General features: G+C 46.5%; 1 protein-coding gene across 1 annotated transcript in view; it reads left to right on the top strand.

The window, feature by feature from the left end:
- Positions 1 to 16,092, top strand: part of POU2F3 (POU class 2 homeobox 3) — a 55,015-nt gene that overhangs the window by 3,279 nt on the left and 35,644 nt on the right. The window contains exons 2-3 of the mRNA XM_067562731.1: positions 1,937 to 1,990; positions 2,808 to 2,876. Coding sequence (XP_067418832.1) covers positions 1,937 to 1,990; positions 2,808 to 2,876 — 123 coding nt within the window. The remainder of the gene's footprint in view (positions 1 to 1,936; positions 1,991 to 2,807; positions 2,877 to 16,092) is intronic.

Raw genomic sequence — 16,092 nt, 5'->3', positions numbered from 1 at the left:
TGGACTAGTGGTATGAGCTATACCCGCCAAAACGCTCTGCATAGAAGCTGCATCTCCCCTAGGAGACCTATCTCCATTTAGCTTCACCAACGACCCTTTTCTAGTGTGCTCCAGTGCAGAGCAGACCCCAGTGACTGCCTTCAATACAGCACTGGCCAGCATCTGGGGGCATTAAAACAGATTCACATAATTGTTTTCCTTTTTATTTGTATTGCCGTGCTTATTCGGTATGAATCTCCTGCTTAGCAAAGCTGTAATGGAAACATGAAACCGTGGGAAGATTATGAATTTAAATTGGCTTCCAGTCCAGCAGTGTACTTTATCGGATTGATTGTTTCAGGTTTATTGATCTGTCTGTTTTATCATCCAGCCTAAACCTCACATGTTTGTTGCTGGAGCTTTTGAATGGTCAATAAATAGGTGTTTCCTTTTGCACAGAGCAGCCTGACATCTCTTTAGCCATCTATGCCTTGGTTTATCTCTCACCCGTGTTAGAACAATCTTCCGAGGAGATGAGCTGCAGCATTTCCAATCCCAAATATCACAAAGATGGCAACAAAATCATGAGAGTTGGCAGCCCTGCCTCTGGGACCAGCAATCCCAGCCAAAAAAACTACAGCAGATGGCCTTGGTCTTCCCTTCCACTGGGGTAAATAAGGAGTAACTCTCCTGAAGCCAGTGGAGTTACATTGCTGTAAACCAGATCAGAATCCACATCTGAGAGCAGTGGTTTTCAACCTATGGTCAATGGACCCCTGGGGGTCCACAGACTATATCTAAAATTTCCAAAGGGGTCCCCATCTCCATTTGAAATTTTTTAGGGGTCTGCAAATGAAAAAAGGTTGAAAACCACTGTCCTTGATCGTCAAGAAATACTTGGCATTTTTAGGTTTTCTTAAACTATTTTTAATGGCCTTTTTGTCCAAATGGAAATTTCCATGTTAGTTTTGAGTTAATTATTTTTTTGGGGTGGGGGAGCATTGCAAAACCCATTTTTTGCTTGTTTGTGTTTAGTTTTGGTTCTGGTGGTTGTTTGAGACCCAAAAAAGATTTGAAGAAAAAATGTTGACAAAGCCAAAAACTTTTTGTTGTTTTTTGTCAACATGTTTCATGGGCATAAAAAACTACTTTTCAACCAGCTATAGCCTCAATCTCAGCCTAGGACTCTGGGCAGGACTGAAGTACAATTGGTTATATTCTTATTCTTATCATCAATGAAAATCCAGGCCCAAATGTAGTTTTGGTAGTAAAGAAACTCCTTTTGCCCACTTTTTAATTTTTGTTTTGGTAAAAAACAGTTACTTTCCTCCTCCACCAAAATGAAACGTAATTTTCTCTTTTGAAACTTCCATTGAAAAAGGTTGTCCACAATAAACAAAATTTAAATTTGGTCAAAAAAGGAATTTTCTATCCAAAAAATAAAAGCTTCATTGGAATGTTGTCAAGCAGCATTAACATTAGCAACACAGGGGAGTGGATATGAAAACACTATTAACTTCTCCTCTCTTCTTGCTGCATGAAAATAGTTGGTTTATGTTTTTTAAAAAGAGTTTGCCTGATTCAGACAATGTCTTTTTAAGGGGACGGTTTCCACCTGCTTCTTCTATCCAGGACAAACCACATGAGCGCACACATGTAGCTTGCATATTGTATTATTATTACCTCATGCAAATCAGCCTATTTCCTCAAGGGGGATTGGCTGCTGGAAGTCTATGCAAATTAATCGGTTTGTTCTTTTTTTTATTATTATTATTATTTTGTCCAGCTGGGTTGGAAGGAGTTAAACCCCCTCCTGGAAAGGGGGGAGTCCGTGTGAATTTGACTATAGCATTCTTCCTTCTTCAACTGATTCTGTACTCTGGCTCTTTAATAAGGAGACGACCTATACAGCAAGTTAGTGCAAAGTTGACTATTTCTCACCTTCCCTTTCTTTCAGCTGTCCCTGAAGAAGGTTCTGACCCCAGGCGTGGTGGCAGCTGTCACTTTAAGGGTAAATGTTTGATTTATTGAGATAAAAAGGGCTCAGGCAGAAATGCTGGTGTTAGATAGCAGATGGCTCCGCTTGTCATTGGGGGGTCACTTTGCCAGAAGTGGCGCACTGTCTTTTTGGAAGTTAAAGAACAAAGTGTGGGGGGCTGTGAGGGTAAGGGTGGGGGGCTGTGATCAAGGTGAGGGTGGGACTGAGAGAGGCAAGTTGAATTTGGGAGGTAACTGGCAGGAGAGTGAGATTGAGAGCGAGAGAGAGAGACCGCCCTCTAAGTTATTCCCTCTTCTGCTGCGTCTCATCACCTCTGCGTGCGCCTCTTTAGGGGCCATCTATAGGGTGTGTTTTGTACAGCACCAGACATGTTGTGGTTGCTGAACAGATAATGGGAGAGGGGGAAAGATGAAGAATGAGGTAGGGAAAGTTCATGATTGGGCCCCAAACTGAGGAGCATCAGTAGGACATTTTCTCCCCAGTTAGCTCAGTCAGGAAACCAGTTTAATAAACTCTAGGAAGAGCCCGATCTGGAAAGGGGACCTCCCATCCCAATTGCCAAAGACTCCCCTTGATGTCCGAAATGGACGGCACAAAAGGTGAAAAATCTAATGGTGAATTGAGGAGGGAGAAAGGAATGAGGGAAATGTGGAGAGCAACAGGAGGGAAAAAGCATTCTTGGAGCTGATGAATATTCTATGTTGAGGAAGCAGGAATTTGAAAGTCTGATGGTTTATTGTAATTCCACATCGATTTGTGGTGGTCAGTGGAAGCCACATATGCCTGGGTCTGTGACTGGTTATTAAAATCAGTTATGCCTTCTTCTCAGCACTCAAGATGAGTGGCGATGTGGCAGACTCTACGGAAGCGCCGAATGAATCTGACCAAGTGGAACCAGGTAAGAGAGCTTCTTCTCTCTCCTCTCCCAGGATTTGGGGTGCTAGAAGGGGGAGGTGTGCGTTTCTGGATGTTGCATTCGTGCTCTGCGTCCAGACTCATCCAACCAGCTTGTGTGTTGTAGAATCTGTGGTGGGGTAGAACTGAGCTCGCAGCCAGAACAGCATGAAAGTTCTTTTTCTTAATCGCTATTAACCAGCTCAAATTTCAGTCATGTTCATCATGATTAAGCATTGAAATACACCAACATGCTGTTAAGTGGGTTAATAATATTAAAATATTCTTGAAGTACCCAACCTTGCACAGATGGTCCTGAAGTACAGTTAAGAGCTTATTTAGGAGTCTTTACTCAGACAAAACTCCCAGGGTCACGTTTCTCCTTGGTGTATATGCAAGTGGAATCAGTAAAGTTACAACAGGGATTCATTTGGCTCTCATTTCACTCCAGTGCTCCGTGAATATGGGGTGCTGATGAACAGTGCCTTTAGGTTGATTTTTTTTGGATGCAAATTTAGCACAAATGTCCACCAAATCCTCCAGTCCCAGTGTAGGACAGCCTGAAATATGCTGGATGTGTCAATTCAATATTTTACAATGTTCACAAGCAGGTTCCCGTTGAATCAGAGGCTTTTAGGGACAAAGGTTCCCAAAAGGTCAGATTTTTAAGTGATTGGCATTCACAACTGGGGCCAGGTTTTCAAAAGGGCTAGCTCCCACTTATGCATTGAAATATGGACCAACATTTCAAACTGTTCTCAGAACCCAGCAGCACCCATTGTGACGTAGCCAGGTATTTCAAAGATCTCGGTACGACGTCGCGTATCCAATGTGCAGAACTCTTTTTTGCCGCTGGAGCCTCTGAAGAATCTCTGTTTGCATTACAACAAAACAGAGTTTTAAATGCCATGATTTCACTGTCATTTTACTCTTCTCATTTAAAAAGATTTGGAGGAGATGAGATCATCTTAGAACAACAAAAGAATCTTGAAGACATTTTAATAGGACTTGAACTCACCTTTTATTTAGATATTAGAATTTGGAAGTGGAAAAATTCTGTCGCCGAGTTCTTCGTTGCAAGGCTAGGGAGTCAGTGGTGACTCCCATCGACCCTAAGGGCGGCTCCCTGATTAATTGTTTATATTCCAATTTATTTTATTTTTAACACTAGAATATGTACCCAGCCGATCAAAGTCCGCCGCCTTTACACGTCACATTGACCACACGGTGTGATGTGCAACAATAAGTACATCTAAGTATATCCATTGTATAATATTGTAATGTGTGTAATATTACCACAGCAACCAACGTGTAAATTTAGTAGTTGAGTGGCTCTCACATTGAAGGTCTTTTGCCAAAGTGGCTCCCGCTTGGGAAAATAGCGAAGCTCACTGATCTGTTGGGTTAGCCAGGAGCACCACCATTAGTCAATGCAGGTTTCTGTGTAAAGGGTGGGGATGGTAGCCTGCCTCAACTGACGTCAACGTCAAAAGTTCCATTGGTGTCACAAGAACTCAGAGCTAGATTTTTCAAGTCTTCCGCACTCAGAAGAAGGGCCGGATATTCAAAACAGTCCAATATGCACCCAGTCTGGCCAGTTATTTTGATGGTGAACTCTTCTGAAATTCTGACCCTGTATTTCTTGGAAGATCACACTAATCTCATTTTAATTGTTTCAAGCCTGGGAAACCGTAGCTCATTACATCAAGTGCTCTTTCTAGTATCAGTTCTTTACCTAGTGATTGGGCCCCATTTTGCTCTGTAACACTTGGTTAATTGCAGAGTAATTCTGCTGAAATCAGTGGAGTTACATTGATGTGAAACTTGTATAGCTGAGATCAGAATTGGGCTCGCTGGATAAAATACTTTCATTTTAAATTCACTTAGTAACTAGCTGTATTTAAACAGGAAAATAGGTCCTCTTCCTAGTGATGGGTTGGAAGTGAAAGCACGTGGGTGAAGCACCTTTGTTTAAAAACATAAATTTATAATTGGAGCTGAGTCAATAGTGCTCTCAAGACCTTGAAGTCATGCAGAGAGAAAAAAAATCTGTAAAGATTTTCCATTCAGTTTTGGAGGAAATAGTTCTGTTCCGTCAGCAGCAATGATCTGGTCATTAATTTTTTAGCGACTCTTTTAACACAACCTCTGTAGCTGTCTGGCATGTTTAGGATCTTCAGAGGTGAATAAACAAGGGGGAGATTGTAACCACATGTGTGCAGGTATTGCAATGAAATTCTAACCTTCTCAGGATTGCCCCCAGGAGTTTTGTCCTAGCTATAATAAACCCTCAAGCCTCAATTCTATGAATTGCTAAGAGCTCTTGGACTTCACCTCCCACAAATATCAGTGGAATGTAAGGTTGCTCTGTACAGGATTGGGCTTTCTGGCTGAGTTTGATGCATCAGATCCCTAGCTGGTGTAAAGTGGTTTAGTTCCACTGATATCAATGGATCTAAGCTAATTGAAGGGAACTGGCCATATATTTTATTTTTAAATAAAACTTTTTTTAACTCTTATTCTGTTGATTAATAAATAACCAGACACATTTACTGAACTGCCAGAAAAGTTCATTTTATTTTCCCTCATTCATATTGTCAGGGGAAGGACTACTGCAATTCAGAGTAGTAACCTATTTTGCTTACGAGCTTCAAATAAAAAGTCCCTTTGAAAGGCTCATTAATTGAGGGCTGGTTTTCTTCCATTTCTCAAAGATCTAATGAATTGGAATGAACCAAACAGCAGCCCCCCAGGAATCTTGTCTCTTCCCAGGAAGAGTTACCTAGCTACAGATATTGTAATGATAAAGAATGAAAAAGTACTAGGGTCAGACTTACAGACACACAAAGATACAGATAGGCACCTAGTGGGAATTACATTTATTTTCATTGACTTTTAATGGGAGTTAGGCACCTGGGATTTTCTTACCTGCTAAAGCAGGTTAGGCATGTATCTGCCTCTTCAGGCACCTAAATACCTATGTAGAACTGGCTCCCGATCTAAAAAAACAAAGCTACCGGCTCTGATGGGAAGTGTCAACAACAAAAGCATAACTCATGACTTTTCTCAGAACTGGCTGAAATATGATGACCTATTTTCATGGAGGGGGAGGGAAAAAGAATTAACTTCAAAATTGATTTTCATTTCAAAGTGGACCCATTTTCCTATTTTCTTTTTCAAAATTTCCCATGAATTTTCTATTTTTTCCCCAGAAGAAGTTAGTCACATTTTTCCTTTACCAAAAGCCCATCAAAACTGATCCTGACTATTTAGATACGAAACACTTTGAATATGTTTTTTTAAAAGACATGACGTCTGTCACGTAAGAGGAACCATCTTGACGTGATCTGGGATGAGAACTTCTTGTTTTAGAAAAAAGGCCTTCTCCCACCCGCCCAACAAAAAAAAAAAGTCTCAAAAAATTTCAGCCAGCTCGGCGTTACCCCCCATCCACTCGGTGCATCTTCAGTTCCCCTAGTGCTAACAGGAGGTGAGTATGCGCAGCACCTTCCAGCAGGTGTTCTGTGCTACTAGGGTCTTATCTGGCTCCCCTTCCTGTAGGATCTTTCTACCTCAGTATCTGTGAGCAGTTTGTAGCCATGGGGGCCTGGGCTAGCCACCTGAGTGTGTATCTCGGGTCTGGAATGGGATCGTACTCGGGCAGCTAGTCCACGCCTCTGCGGCTATGCTGCTGTTTTCGGGATCTGGCTCAAGTACAATTAGCCACCCAGGACTGTTTAGTTGTGGTGCAGGCATTCCAGCTCGGATTATTGCCCGAGCTCTGGGACCCTCCCACCTCACAGGGTCCTAGAGGCCAGGCTCCAGCCTGAGCCCAGACGTCTCCATGGCAATGAAACAGCCCCGCAGTCTGAGCCCCGCAAGCCCGAGTCGGCTGGCACGGGCCAGCCGTGGGATTTTAATTGCAGTGTAGACATAGCCTCGGTTCGCTAGCCCGGCTACAGATAGTAGGTGTGTATCTCCTCGAGCTGCCTGTTTCACCTCCAGCTGCAGTGTAGCTGTCTCCTCTCAGGCTGCTCTGAGGTCACTCAAGAAGTGTGTGATGGAGCAGAAAATTAAGCCTGGTTCTCTCAAGACCACGGCTAGAGCCCTAACCACTGGACCATTCTTCTACTCAAAGGATCCTTGTTAGCCTTTATGTCGTGTCTGTCTTCCATCTTGATGCTGCCACGCTTACTCCCCTTACTACGAGGAGCAATCCCTCTGATTCAAATGGAGCTACCTACAGTAACGAGGGCTGTGGTACAGGGTCAGCTTGTCAGGGCTGGGACTGCCTCTTACTGTGTGTATGTACCGCCCCAAGTACAATGGAGCCCCGTTCTCATGCCGGCCTCTTGGCACCAATGGAGTATTAATAAACGTATGCAGCCTCGTGGGGCTGGGTTGGGGACGTCCCTTGTATTTTCCTGGAAGGCACCATTCTCCTCTGTGGGACTGGTGAAATACTACATCATAATCCTGAAATGATCGGGAGGGGGATAAATAAAAGAAAGTACGGGGGTTTGTGGTGGGCACAGCCCCCTCTGATGTGCTGGATCTGTTGGTCTGGGCTGAGACACCGAGTGTGTTTTCTCTGGGAGAAAGCAGGCGGCACGAGGGAGTGGAGCTTCTGAGTGCGTCTTTCTCGTCTCGTCTCATCTCTTCCTGCCTGTGCCGCCGTGCGTCTCTGAGCCCGGTTTGTGCAGGTGTGGAAGATGGGGAAATGGACATGGCCATGCCAGCAAATAATGGGTTGACTTCAAAGGTCATGGAGGGGCTCAGCCCCAATCAGCGTCGCTCCGGCTCTCCAAGCCAGCAAGCAGAGAGCTGCCTCGTCCTGCGGTTGTCTGAAACCTCCATATCTGGTGTAATGAAATAACAAGGCAAGACTCTCCTGGGTCCCTTTGCTTTGCGGCAGGCCTTTGCTGTGTGCTGTCTGTTTGGATCAGAACCACCAGTCGCTCCAAGCAGAGCTACTTCGCTTTGATTTCTCTCAGTCGCAGTCAGGGGAGAACCAAGGCTTAAACAAAAGTGCAATGGGGAAGCACTTCAAACACAACCGTCAGTAGCTGAATGGCTGCAGGCACTGGGAACATCTTCCATCCCCACCCTGCTCCACCGGGCAAGTGGGGAGCTGTACGGCCACACAGGAGACCAGGGAGAGCACGGCGCATAGGCATCCTAGGGCAGGAGGGACAAAGCAGCCCAGCCCTCTGAAGCCCAGCTTAGCACAATCTGTGCTGCCCAATGCCTCAGGAGTCCCCCTGTGTACCCTTCCAGGACAGCCCGTGGTGGCATGGCTAGAGCGCTGGACTGGGAGTGAGAAGCCCTGGTTTCTCTGTCTTACTCTACTGTTGACGTAACTTACATCACATCACAGGCTGACTTATTTAACCGGTGGGTCTTTGTTTTCCCCCACGAGGCGCCTCCAGGAGCCTAAGCAAAGATCTGTCCAATTGAGCACCCCAGCTCCCACCAAAGGCAAATGAATTGCGGCTGCCCCACACTTCTGAAAATCATCCCCCTGGGAGCCTGTTTCCCTTGATTTGGGAGCCACTCTTCTCCCTCTTGAACCCCAGCCTGGCCTCGTACCAACATCCTCCCACTGCCCAGCGTGTGTTACAGGTCCTGCTCTGTGCCAGTCAGCAGAGGATGTGAATTGTCACAGCCCTAGCGAGCCAACTTTAGCTCAGGTGGTCTCCAGGCCGCTGGCCAAAAGAGTGGCTATCACGGAAGCACCCAAACTTTACTGGCAGGCGGCTCAAGAGACTGGAGGCAGTTCCTGAGATGGGAGGCTGTGTCTGTCTGCCACCAAAGCCACCGCTGCAGGCAAAAACGTCATGAGCAAAAGTTCTCCCTTCCTCTATTGTCCATACTCTATTGTTTTTGGAAGTCCTGAGCGTGCTAATCTGTATCGACACTGCTGGGTGATTAGGGGATGGATGCTCTTGTGAAGGGGACAGGGGAGCTTGGTTCAATCCCCAGCTCTGCCACAGACTCTCTGCGTGACTTTGGGCAAGTCACACAACCTCTGTGCCTCAGTTTCCCCATTTGTAAAACAGGGGGCAATAAGCCTCTCTCCCACCTTTTGTCTAGTTAGATGGTAAGTTCTCTGGGGCAGGGACTGTCTCTCCCCCTGGGGCTCCATCAACACTGCAGCTGGAGGTGGAGCTTCCAGCTCAGGAAGACGTACCCACGCTAGCTTTGATCAAGCTAGTGTGCTAAAAATAGCAGCATAGCCCCTGCTAGCTGCCCACGTACAATCCTGTCCCCTGACCCTCAGTACGTACTCAGGCAGCTACCCTGCCCTGCAAGCCATGCAGCTATTTTTATCAGGTTGGCTCAATCAGCGGTAAGGCAGGTACTGCTATACAGCTCCAGCGCAGACCTCCCCTTCATGTTTGATCGGCACCAGAAGTAATGGGCTCTGATCACTGTTGGGGGGCCGTAGGTGCTGCTGTTTATAATATGGGTCCATTTAAAGCTAATTGGATTACGGCTCAATGGGGTAGGGAGTCTTTCACTCTAGGTCAGTGGTTCAAATGCAGGCCAAGGGAACAGTTCTCTCGTGCTGTTACTGCAGTACAGTGGCTGATGTGAAATGAGTTGGTGAGTTCTCAGCCCACTGTGGAGCACGAACAGGCTCACATTAACTGGCTGTCTCCACGGTACAGTCAGCGGCGCGGCCGGGGGCACTGACCCCATGTCTCACCCACTGCTGACTCTCCCGGGAGTCCCGCCTGGGCAGGTTTGAAATGGACGGGCAGGGCCGTGTGGGGCGGGGAGGGGAAGGGCGCCCTGCTGTGCTCATTCTTCGGATAACCACACACCTTCGCTCGCCACCCAGCAACTCCCTTCAGCACCCAATGAGCTCGCCTGCCTCTCTCCTCTCCCGCCCAGAACAGCAGAGGGATCAGCCCCAGGGCAGGTCCCAGATAAATAAAGGCAGCTGCAGCCAGCCTGCAAACACCTGGTTACTATGGTGCTAGGGCCTGCTCGGATTTGCATATGGCTGCTGATTTCCATAGTGCAGCTGGGTTTAAGGCAGGAGAAATTTCCATATGCCCAGCTCGGAGGCAGTTGGGGTGTGGGACGAGGCATAGGAGGGGCTGTTATTTGAAATTCAAATGAAGGTGATTAGGGGGTTTTACAGCTTAAGGAGGGGAGAGGACAGAAGGGGGGTGACAAAGGCTGCTTTTACTCTAATCAGGACTTTATCAGAGGGACAAGCGCATCCCGTGCTCTCAGAAGAGCAGGCATGTTTTGGAGGGGCAGGCCCGCTTGACTTTTCCCCCAGACCTCTCTCCCCGCCCTTGCAATCTGAAATGCTGCTCATGGCAACAAGTGCCACTCTGGGGGGTTTCCTTCTGGGACCCTGTCTGTGTCCCCCACCTCCACTTTTCCTTGCCGTCCTCCTCCCCTCTTGTGGAGCGTCTGGGTCTCTCTGTCAGGAAGTAGGCTAGACAGGCATTCTCCGGGGCTTTGTCTACACAGGAGAGCTGCATGGGTTTAACTTTAAATCAGTTTTGAACCTAAACAGTTTCAGCTGCACCAAAACAGGCCACTCTAAGAGCCTCCGCACAGGGGGTTGCCCCAGTTGCATCAATCGGTTTGAATTCACGCCTCTAACCAAACGGCAGCAACTCTCCCACGGAGACCAGGCCGGATGCCCAGAAGCTGACTCCAGGTTTGTCCAGCAGGCTGTTTGTCCATTGACAGCCGAGGCCCTGCCCGGCTTCCTCAAGAATCCTAGGGGCCCCGCCAGAAATGTTTCTTGAATCTAACCTTGGAGCGAGTGTGATTCCAAGGTGGCAAGCAGGGATTGGGTGACGTGGGAGCACGACGTGGCTTTCTGAATAGCTCCATTTGTAGTTGCGGCTGCAGAATCTTATTTGAATGTACCTGCCTCTCTCTGGTGTCTCCCTCCCTTTGTTCAGCCCATGCTGCCTCTCCTTTATCCGCTTCCTCCCTGTTATCTCACTCACTCTCACCTTCGCCCATAGCCCACCCCTACCCACTATCCCCTCTGCCCTCCTGCCCTGAGGAACTCCCCGCCTGCACTTTCAGCCTGGATAACGTGGGAGTGAAGCATCTGTCTTTCCTGCTCCGTGCTGCCCCGTGGCCTCGCTCTGCAGCACATCGGCCTGCACTGGGTTAACTGGCCGTGTACAGGAGGAGGATGTTTTAAAAGGCACTCCAACAGACAGACCATAAATGGGGAGTGGCCGGGGCTAGTTTGCCAGCACTCCAGTCAATAAAATTATTCATCAGCCAGGCATCCACGTTCCCGACAGCAAGAGAGAGGAGTGAGGAGATGTGTCTTTCCTGGCTCTGGTGTCTGGTGAGCTACTCTGGGCACCAGCCATATATTAAACTAATGGTGCTGGCTCTGGAAACGGGGGCCCAGATCGCCTCTTGCACTGAGAGATCCTGGCACTGCCAAGGGTTGGAGGGGGACTGTCGAGCAGAATTTATGCTCCCTTGTTTACCTTAGCGCATTTGCTCTGCCCCGCCCCGCAGCCTGCTGTCACTTACACCAACGGGGTATGGTCTCCAGGGGACCGTATGCCAGCTGTAAATGTCGGGTGGCACAGGTGAACTCCGTCCAGTCCCCAGCATGCCCCAGCCTGCTGCCATGATGTGGGGGTCGAAGCTCACAATGCCACTTGTGGCCAGCTGATTTCCCCCCCCCTACACTGCGGATGCTTTCAGCTGGCCATTTGGGACCAGACTCTGCCACTTAGTAGCACCTGAGTGGTGCCCAGCAACCGGTACAGAAGGAGAGAATCTGGGCTGTTAATTAAAGTAAATGGAGGAATGGGGATTTACACCAACTGAGGATCTGTCCCTTTATGTTTAGCAAAATAGAAGAGTGAAATTGGGTCAGCTTTGTACTCTGTGATTGTACAGCACCTAGCATGAGGGGTCCTGGTCCATGACCATGGATCATAGGCACTACCACAATACAGCTAATAAATAATAGAACATCCCTGATTGACACTGTTATCGCTGATATAGCAGAACTGTATGACACCCGTTTCCAACCATTATTGGTACTGTTACTTATTTGTATTCTGCTAACATCCAGAGACATCAAACTCTGGACCCCCTTCTGCCAGGCACTATGCACAGGCGTAGTAATAGGTCATCCCTTCGCCAGTGAGTTTGCAATGTACGTTCAAGGGATGGTTGGGTCAAATTTTGCCCCATATGTAGCTTTTGAGTAAAAGAACTTTGACAAAAATTGAACATGTATAGAAATGTTTCCATGCATTTTTGTTTGTGTAAAGTAAACAAACCATTCCTTTGCATATGTGCCATTCAAACGCAGCCTCTTTGTCCTAGTGCGTGAGAACAGAAAAGCGAAAATGACTAGCAGCGGGAAGTGAGTGGGGAGACTGTTGTCTCCGTACTTCGTTGTCTTGACTTAGAGCCATGCTGTAGGGAAGGCAGTGTGTCTTAGTGGATAGCGTAATGGTCTGCGATGCAGCAGATCTGGGCTCTGTCTCAGCTCTGCCACTGGGTTGCTGGCGATCATGGGCAAATCTCATCACCTGGTGCCTCTGTTTCCCTCCCTGTAAAATAGGGATAATGATGCTCCACTGTAAAGTGCTTTGAGATCTACAGATGAACCTGCTGCATGAGAGCTAGGTAGTGGTATTAGTCAGCCACAAATTGACAATCTGAATGCGGGAATCATCAGGTGATCTGCGGCCTGTGCTCTGCAGGAGTTCAGATTGGATGATGGTCGCTTCTGGCCTTAAAATCTGTGAATTGTCCGAGCTGAGTGAGATGTAAAACCAAATAACGTAAATACCAAGGAGTCTATTAGATTTTTTACAATTCTTTTCATTTTGATCGTCACGTTTATTTGTGGCCGTAAGTAGGAACATTTTCTTAACCACTTTTAACTTGATGCTTAACATAAGTCCTTTTCAATGCAGCTAAGAGGTTTTGCTCCTTTATAACGTCTGACTCTAATGCCGTTTATAGCTCTAATGATTGCTGCTGGGGTTTTTTCCTTCTCTGCTGCCGAGCGGGCATTGAATATCATGGGATAGTTGATATGATGGAGCTGGTGGTAGGAGCAATCATGTCAATAGACAGTCAATGTGAGCAAGCCAATTTCCTAACCATTTTTTTCAAATATATAAATCATCCGATTGCAATAATGTTCTTCCTATTGTCCCCTGTGTGGTGTTGTAATGACATTTTACTGTCTAAATAAGTGCAGCTAGCACTCTGTCTGTCTGGCATTGTTCCTTACTTGACATTGTTCCTCTTTCATTGTTCAACTGCACAGAATGAAATGATCCAAAGCAGCACATGGGGAATCGGTTCCCACTGTGAATTCCCCAGCCCCTCCTTATAAACATTTAACTCACCATCAGCATATGGCCCAAATTTTCCAGGGACCAATCCCCTTCCATTCTTCACAGCTCAGTCAGATTTGTAGGGTGAATTAATTTAGGGTTTGTTTTTGCCTTTTTTTCTGGCTACAACCCTTTTCGTGTAGTCAGTATGTTGCCAACAGGTTGCTTTCTTGGCAAACTGATGCTCCCTGTACGTGACTAGAGAATGGTTTCAGAAGTTGTAAGACCAATTGTTGTGTCATGAGTTAATTACAGCTTGTGGTTTCCTGGCAAAGATAAGGACTGTGGCATTCTTGATTTCTTTTCTTTGCATTACCGTGACAGCTAGCTGTCTCCTCTACTTCTGCATTTGTCCCAAACGGGAAGTTTAAGAGACAGAGAAATTCTGCAAATGAACACCTCTGTTAGCCATATCGGAGACCTGACCCAGCTAGGGATAATGGAGAGAAGACAAACTAACCCAAGGAGTTAGCAATAACAACACCAGAATTTCCTTAGCAGGCTCACTACTTCATCTGAGAAACTAAAATGCAAAAGGATGCAACCCAGCCACCCCAAGGGAAGCCTGGGATAGTGGGTGAGTGACAGAGTGTCTGGGATCAGTCAGTGCAGACAGAATTGTCCACAGGTCCTTTTGCTGGTAATGGGTGAGCACTCTACTCCCTCTGCTTTGTGGGCTGTCTCTATAAATGATGCCACATTCTCAGTTTCCTGCTACCACAGGTGACCTATCATCAGCTGTCACATCACTGTTGCTCCCTTGGCCGTTATTGTTCCATGGCTTCTTGTACCAGAAATTATTCTTAGCTGCTCAAAGTATCGATGGCCCTTGGTGGGAGAAAGATAGAGAGACAAAAGCATCCTCATGTGAGAGCTTTTCAGTGGCCTGTGTGAACTGAGTTGGTGGATCTTGGTCCGTGTAATAAAACCACCATCACAATGAGCACTAACTGGCCCCTTTGCTGGCCATCTCAACAGAGAGACCAGTGACAGAATGGGCCATGAAGAGGAGCTCACCTCTTGCCCCCTAGAGGGCATCTTCCCTGGGTCAGAGCTGAGCCACAATGATGTGGGGTGATGTAACGGAAGCTTGCCCTGCCAGGCCTAGGGGCGTCTGTCCAGTGGAAGCCCAGAGCACTACAGACTTCAGGGCTCGGAACTAACTGGAGGAGATGTGCTGGTTTGTAATGGCTACACTGGCGATCCGTAAGGGGGTTGCGCCGGTTACGCCAGGGATTCACATTGAGGTTAAGAACATAAGAATGGTTGTACTGGGTCAGACCAATGGTCCATCTAGCCCAGTACCCTGTCTTCTGACAGTGGTCGGTGCCAGATGCTTCAGAGGGAGTGGACAAAACTGGACAATGACTGAGTGATCATCTTCTGTCATCCAGTCCCAGTTTCTAGCAGTTGGAGGTTTAGGGACATCACAGGCATGGGGCTGCATCTCTGACCATCTTGGCTAATAGCCATGAACTTCTGTATCTATCCTCCATAAACTTATCGAATTCTTTTTTGAACCCAGTTATACTTTTGGCCCTCACAACATCCCCTAGCAACAAGTTCCACAGGTTGACTCCACTTTGTGTGAAGAAGTTCTTCTTTATGTTTGTTTTAAACCTGTTGCCTATTCATTTCATCAGGTGCCCCCTGGTTCTTCTGTTATGTGAAGGGGTAAATAACGCTTCCTGATTCACTTTCTGCACACCGTTCATGATTTTATAGACCTCCCTTGGTCGTCTCTTTTCCAAGCTGAAAAGTCCCTCTTTTCAATCTCTCCTCATGTGGAAGCTGTTCCATATCCCTAATAATTTCTGCTGCCCTTCTCTGTACTTTTTCCAGTTCTAATACATCTTTCTTTAAGATGGGGCAACCAGAACTGCATTCAAGGTGTGGCTGTACCACGGATCTATATAGTGACACTATGATATTTACTATCTCATTATCTTTCCCTTTCCTAATGGTTGCTAACATTCTGTTCTCTCTTTTGACTGATGCTGCACATTGAGCAGCTGTTTGCAGAGAACTATCCACAATGACTCCAAGATCTTGCTTGAGTGGTAACAGCTAACTTAGACCCCATCATTTTGTATGTGTGGTTGGGATTCTGTTTTCCAATGGGCATTACTTTGCGTTTATCAACATTGAATTTCATCTGCCATTTTCTTGCCAAGTCACCCAGTTTTGTGAGATCCCTTTGTGAGTCTTTGCAGTCTGCTTTGGACTTAGCTATCTTGAGTAATTTAGTATCATCGGTAAACTTTGCCAACCCACTGTTTACCCCTGTTTCCAGATCATTTATGAATATGTTTAAAAGCACTGGCCCCAGGACAGATTCTTGGGGGACCTTGCTATTTACTTCTCTCTACTGAAAAGTGACCATTTATTCCTACCATTTGTTTCCTAGTTACTGATTCATGAGAAAACCTTCCCTCTTATCCAAGACTCCTTACTTTGCTCAAAAGCCCTTGGTGAGGGACCTCGTCAAAGGCTTTCTGAAAGTCCAAGTACACTATATTCAATGGATCACCCTTGTCCTATGCTTGTTAACATTCTCAAAAAATTCTATTAGCTTTGGTAAGCCATGGTTTCCCTTTACAAAAAGCAATGTTGACTCTTCCCCCAACATATCGTGTTCATCTATGTGTTCTGATAATTTTATTCTTTACTATAGTTTCAACCAGTTTGCCTGGTACTGAAGTTAAGCTTACTGGCCTGTGAGTGCCAGGATCACCTCTGCAGCCTTTTTTTAAAAAGTGGCATTACATTGGCTATCCACAAGTCACCTGGTACAGAAGTTGATTTAAGTGATAGGTTACATAACGCAGTTAGCAGTTCTGCAATTTCATA

This window comes from Emydura macquarii, unplaced genomic scaffold (genome assembly GCF_026122565.2).
Source record: "Emydura macquarii macquarii isolate MOO-44397 ecotype Brisbane River unplaced genomic scaffold, CSIRO-AGI_Emac_v2 contig_312, whole genome shotgun sequence".
In the NCBI taxonomy this organism is placed as follows: Eukaryota; Metazoa; Chordata; order Testudines; family Chelidae; genus Emydura; species Emydura macquarii.
The sequence above is the reverse complement of the archived record's forward strand: the minus strand, read 5'-3'. Positions and strand labels throughout refer to the sequence as shown.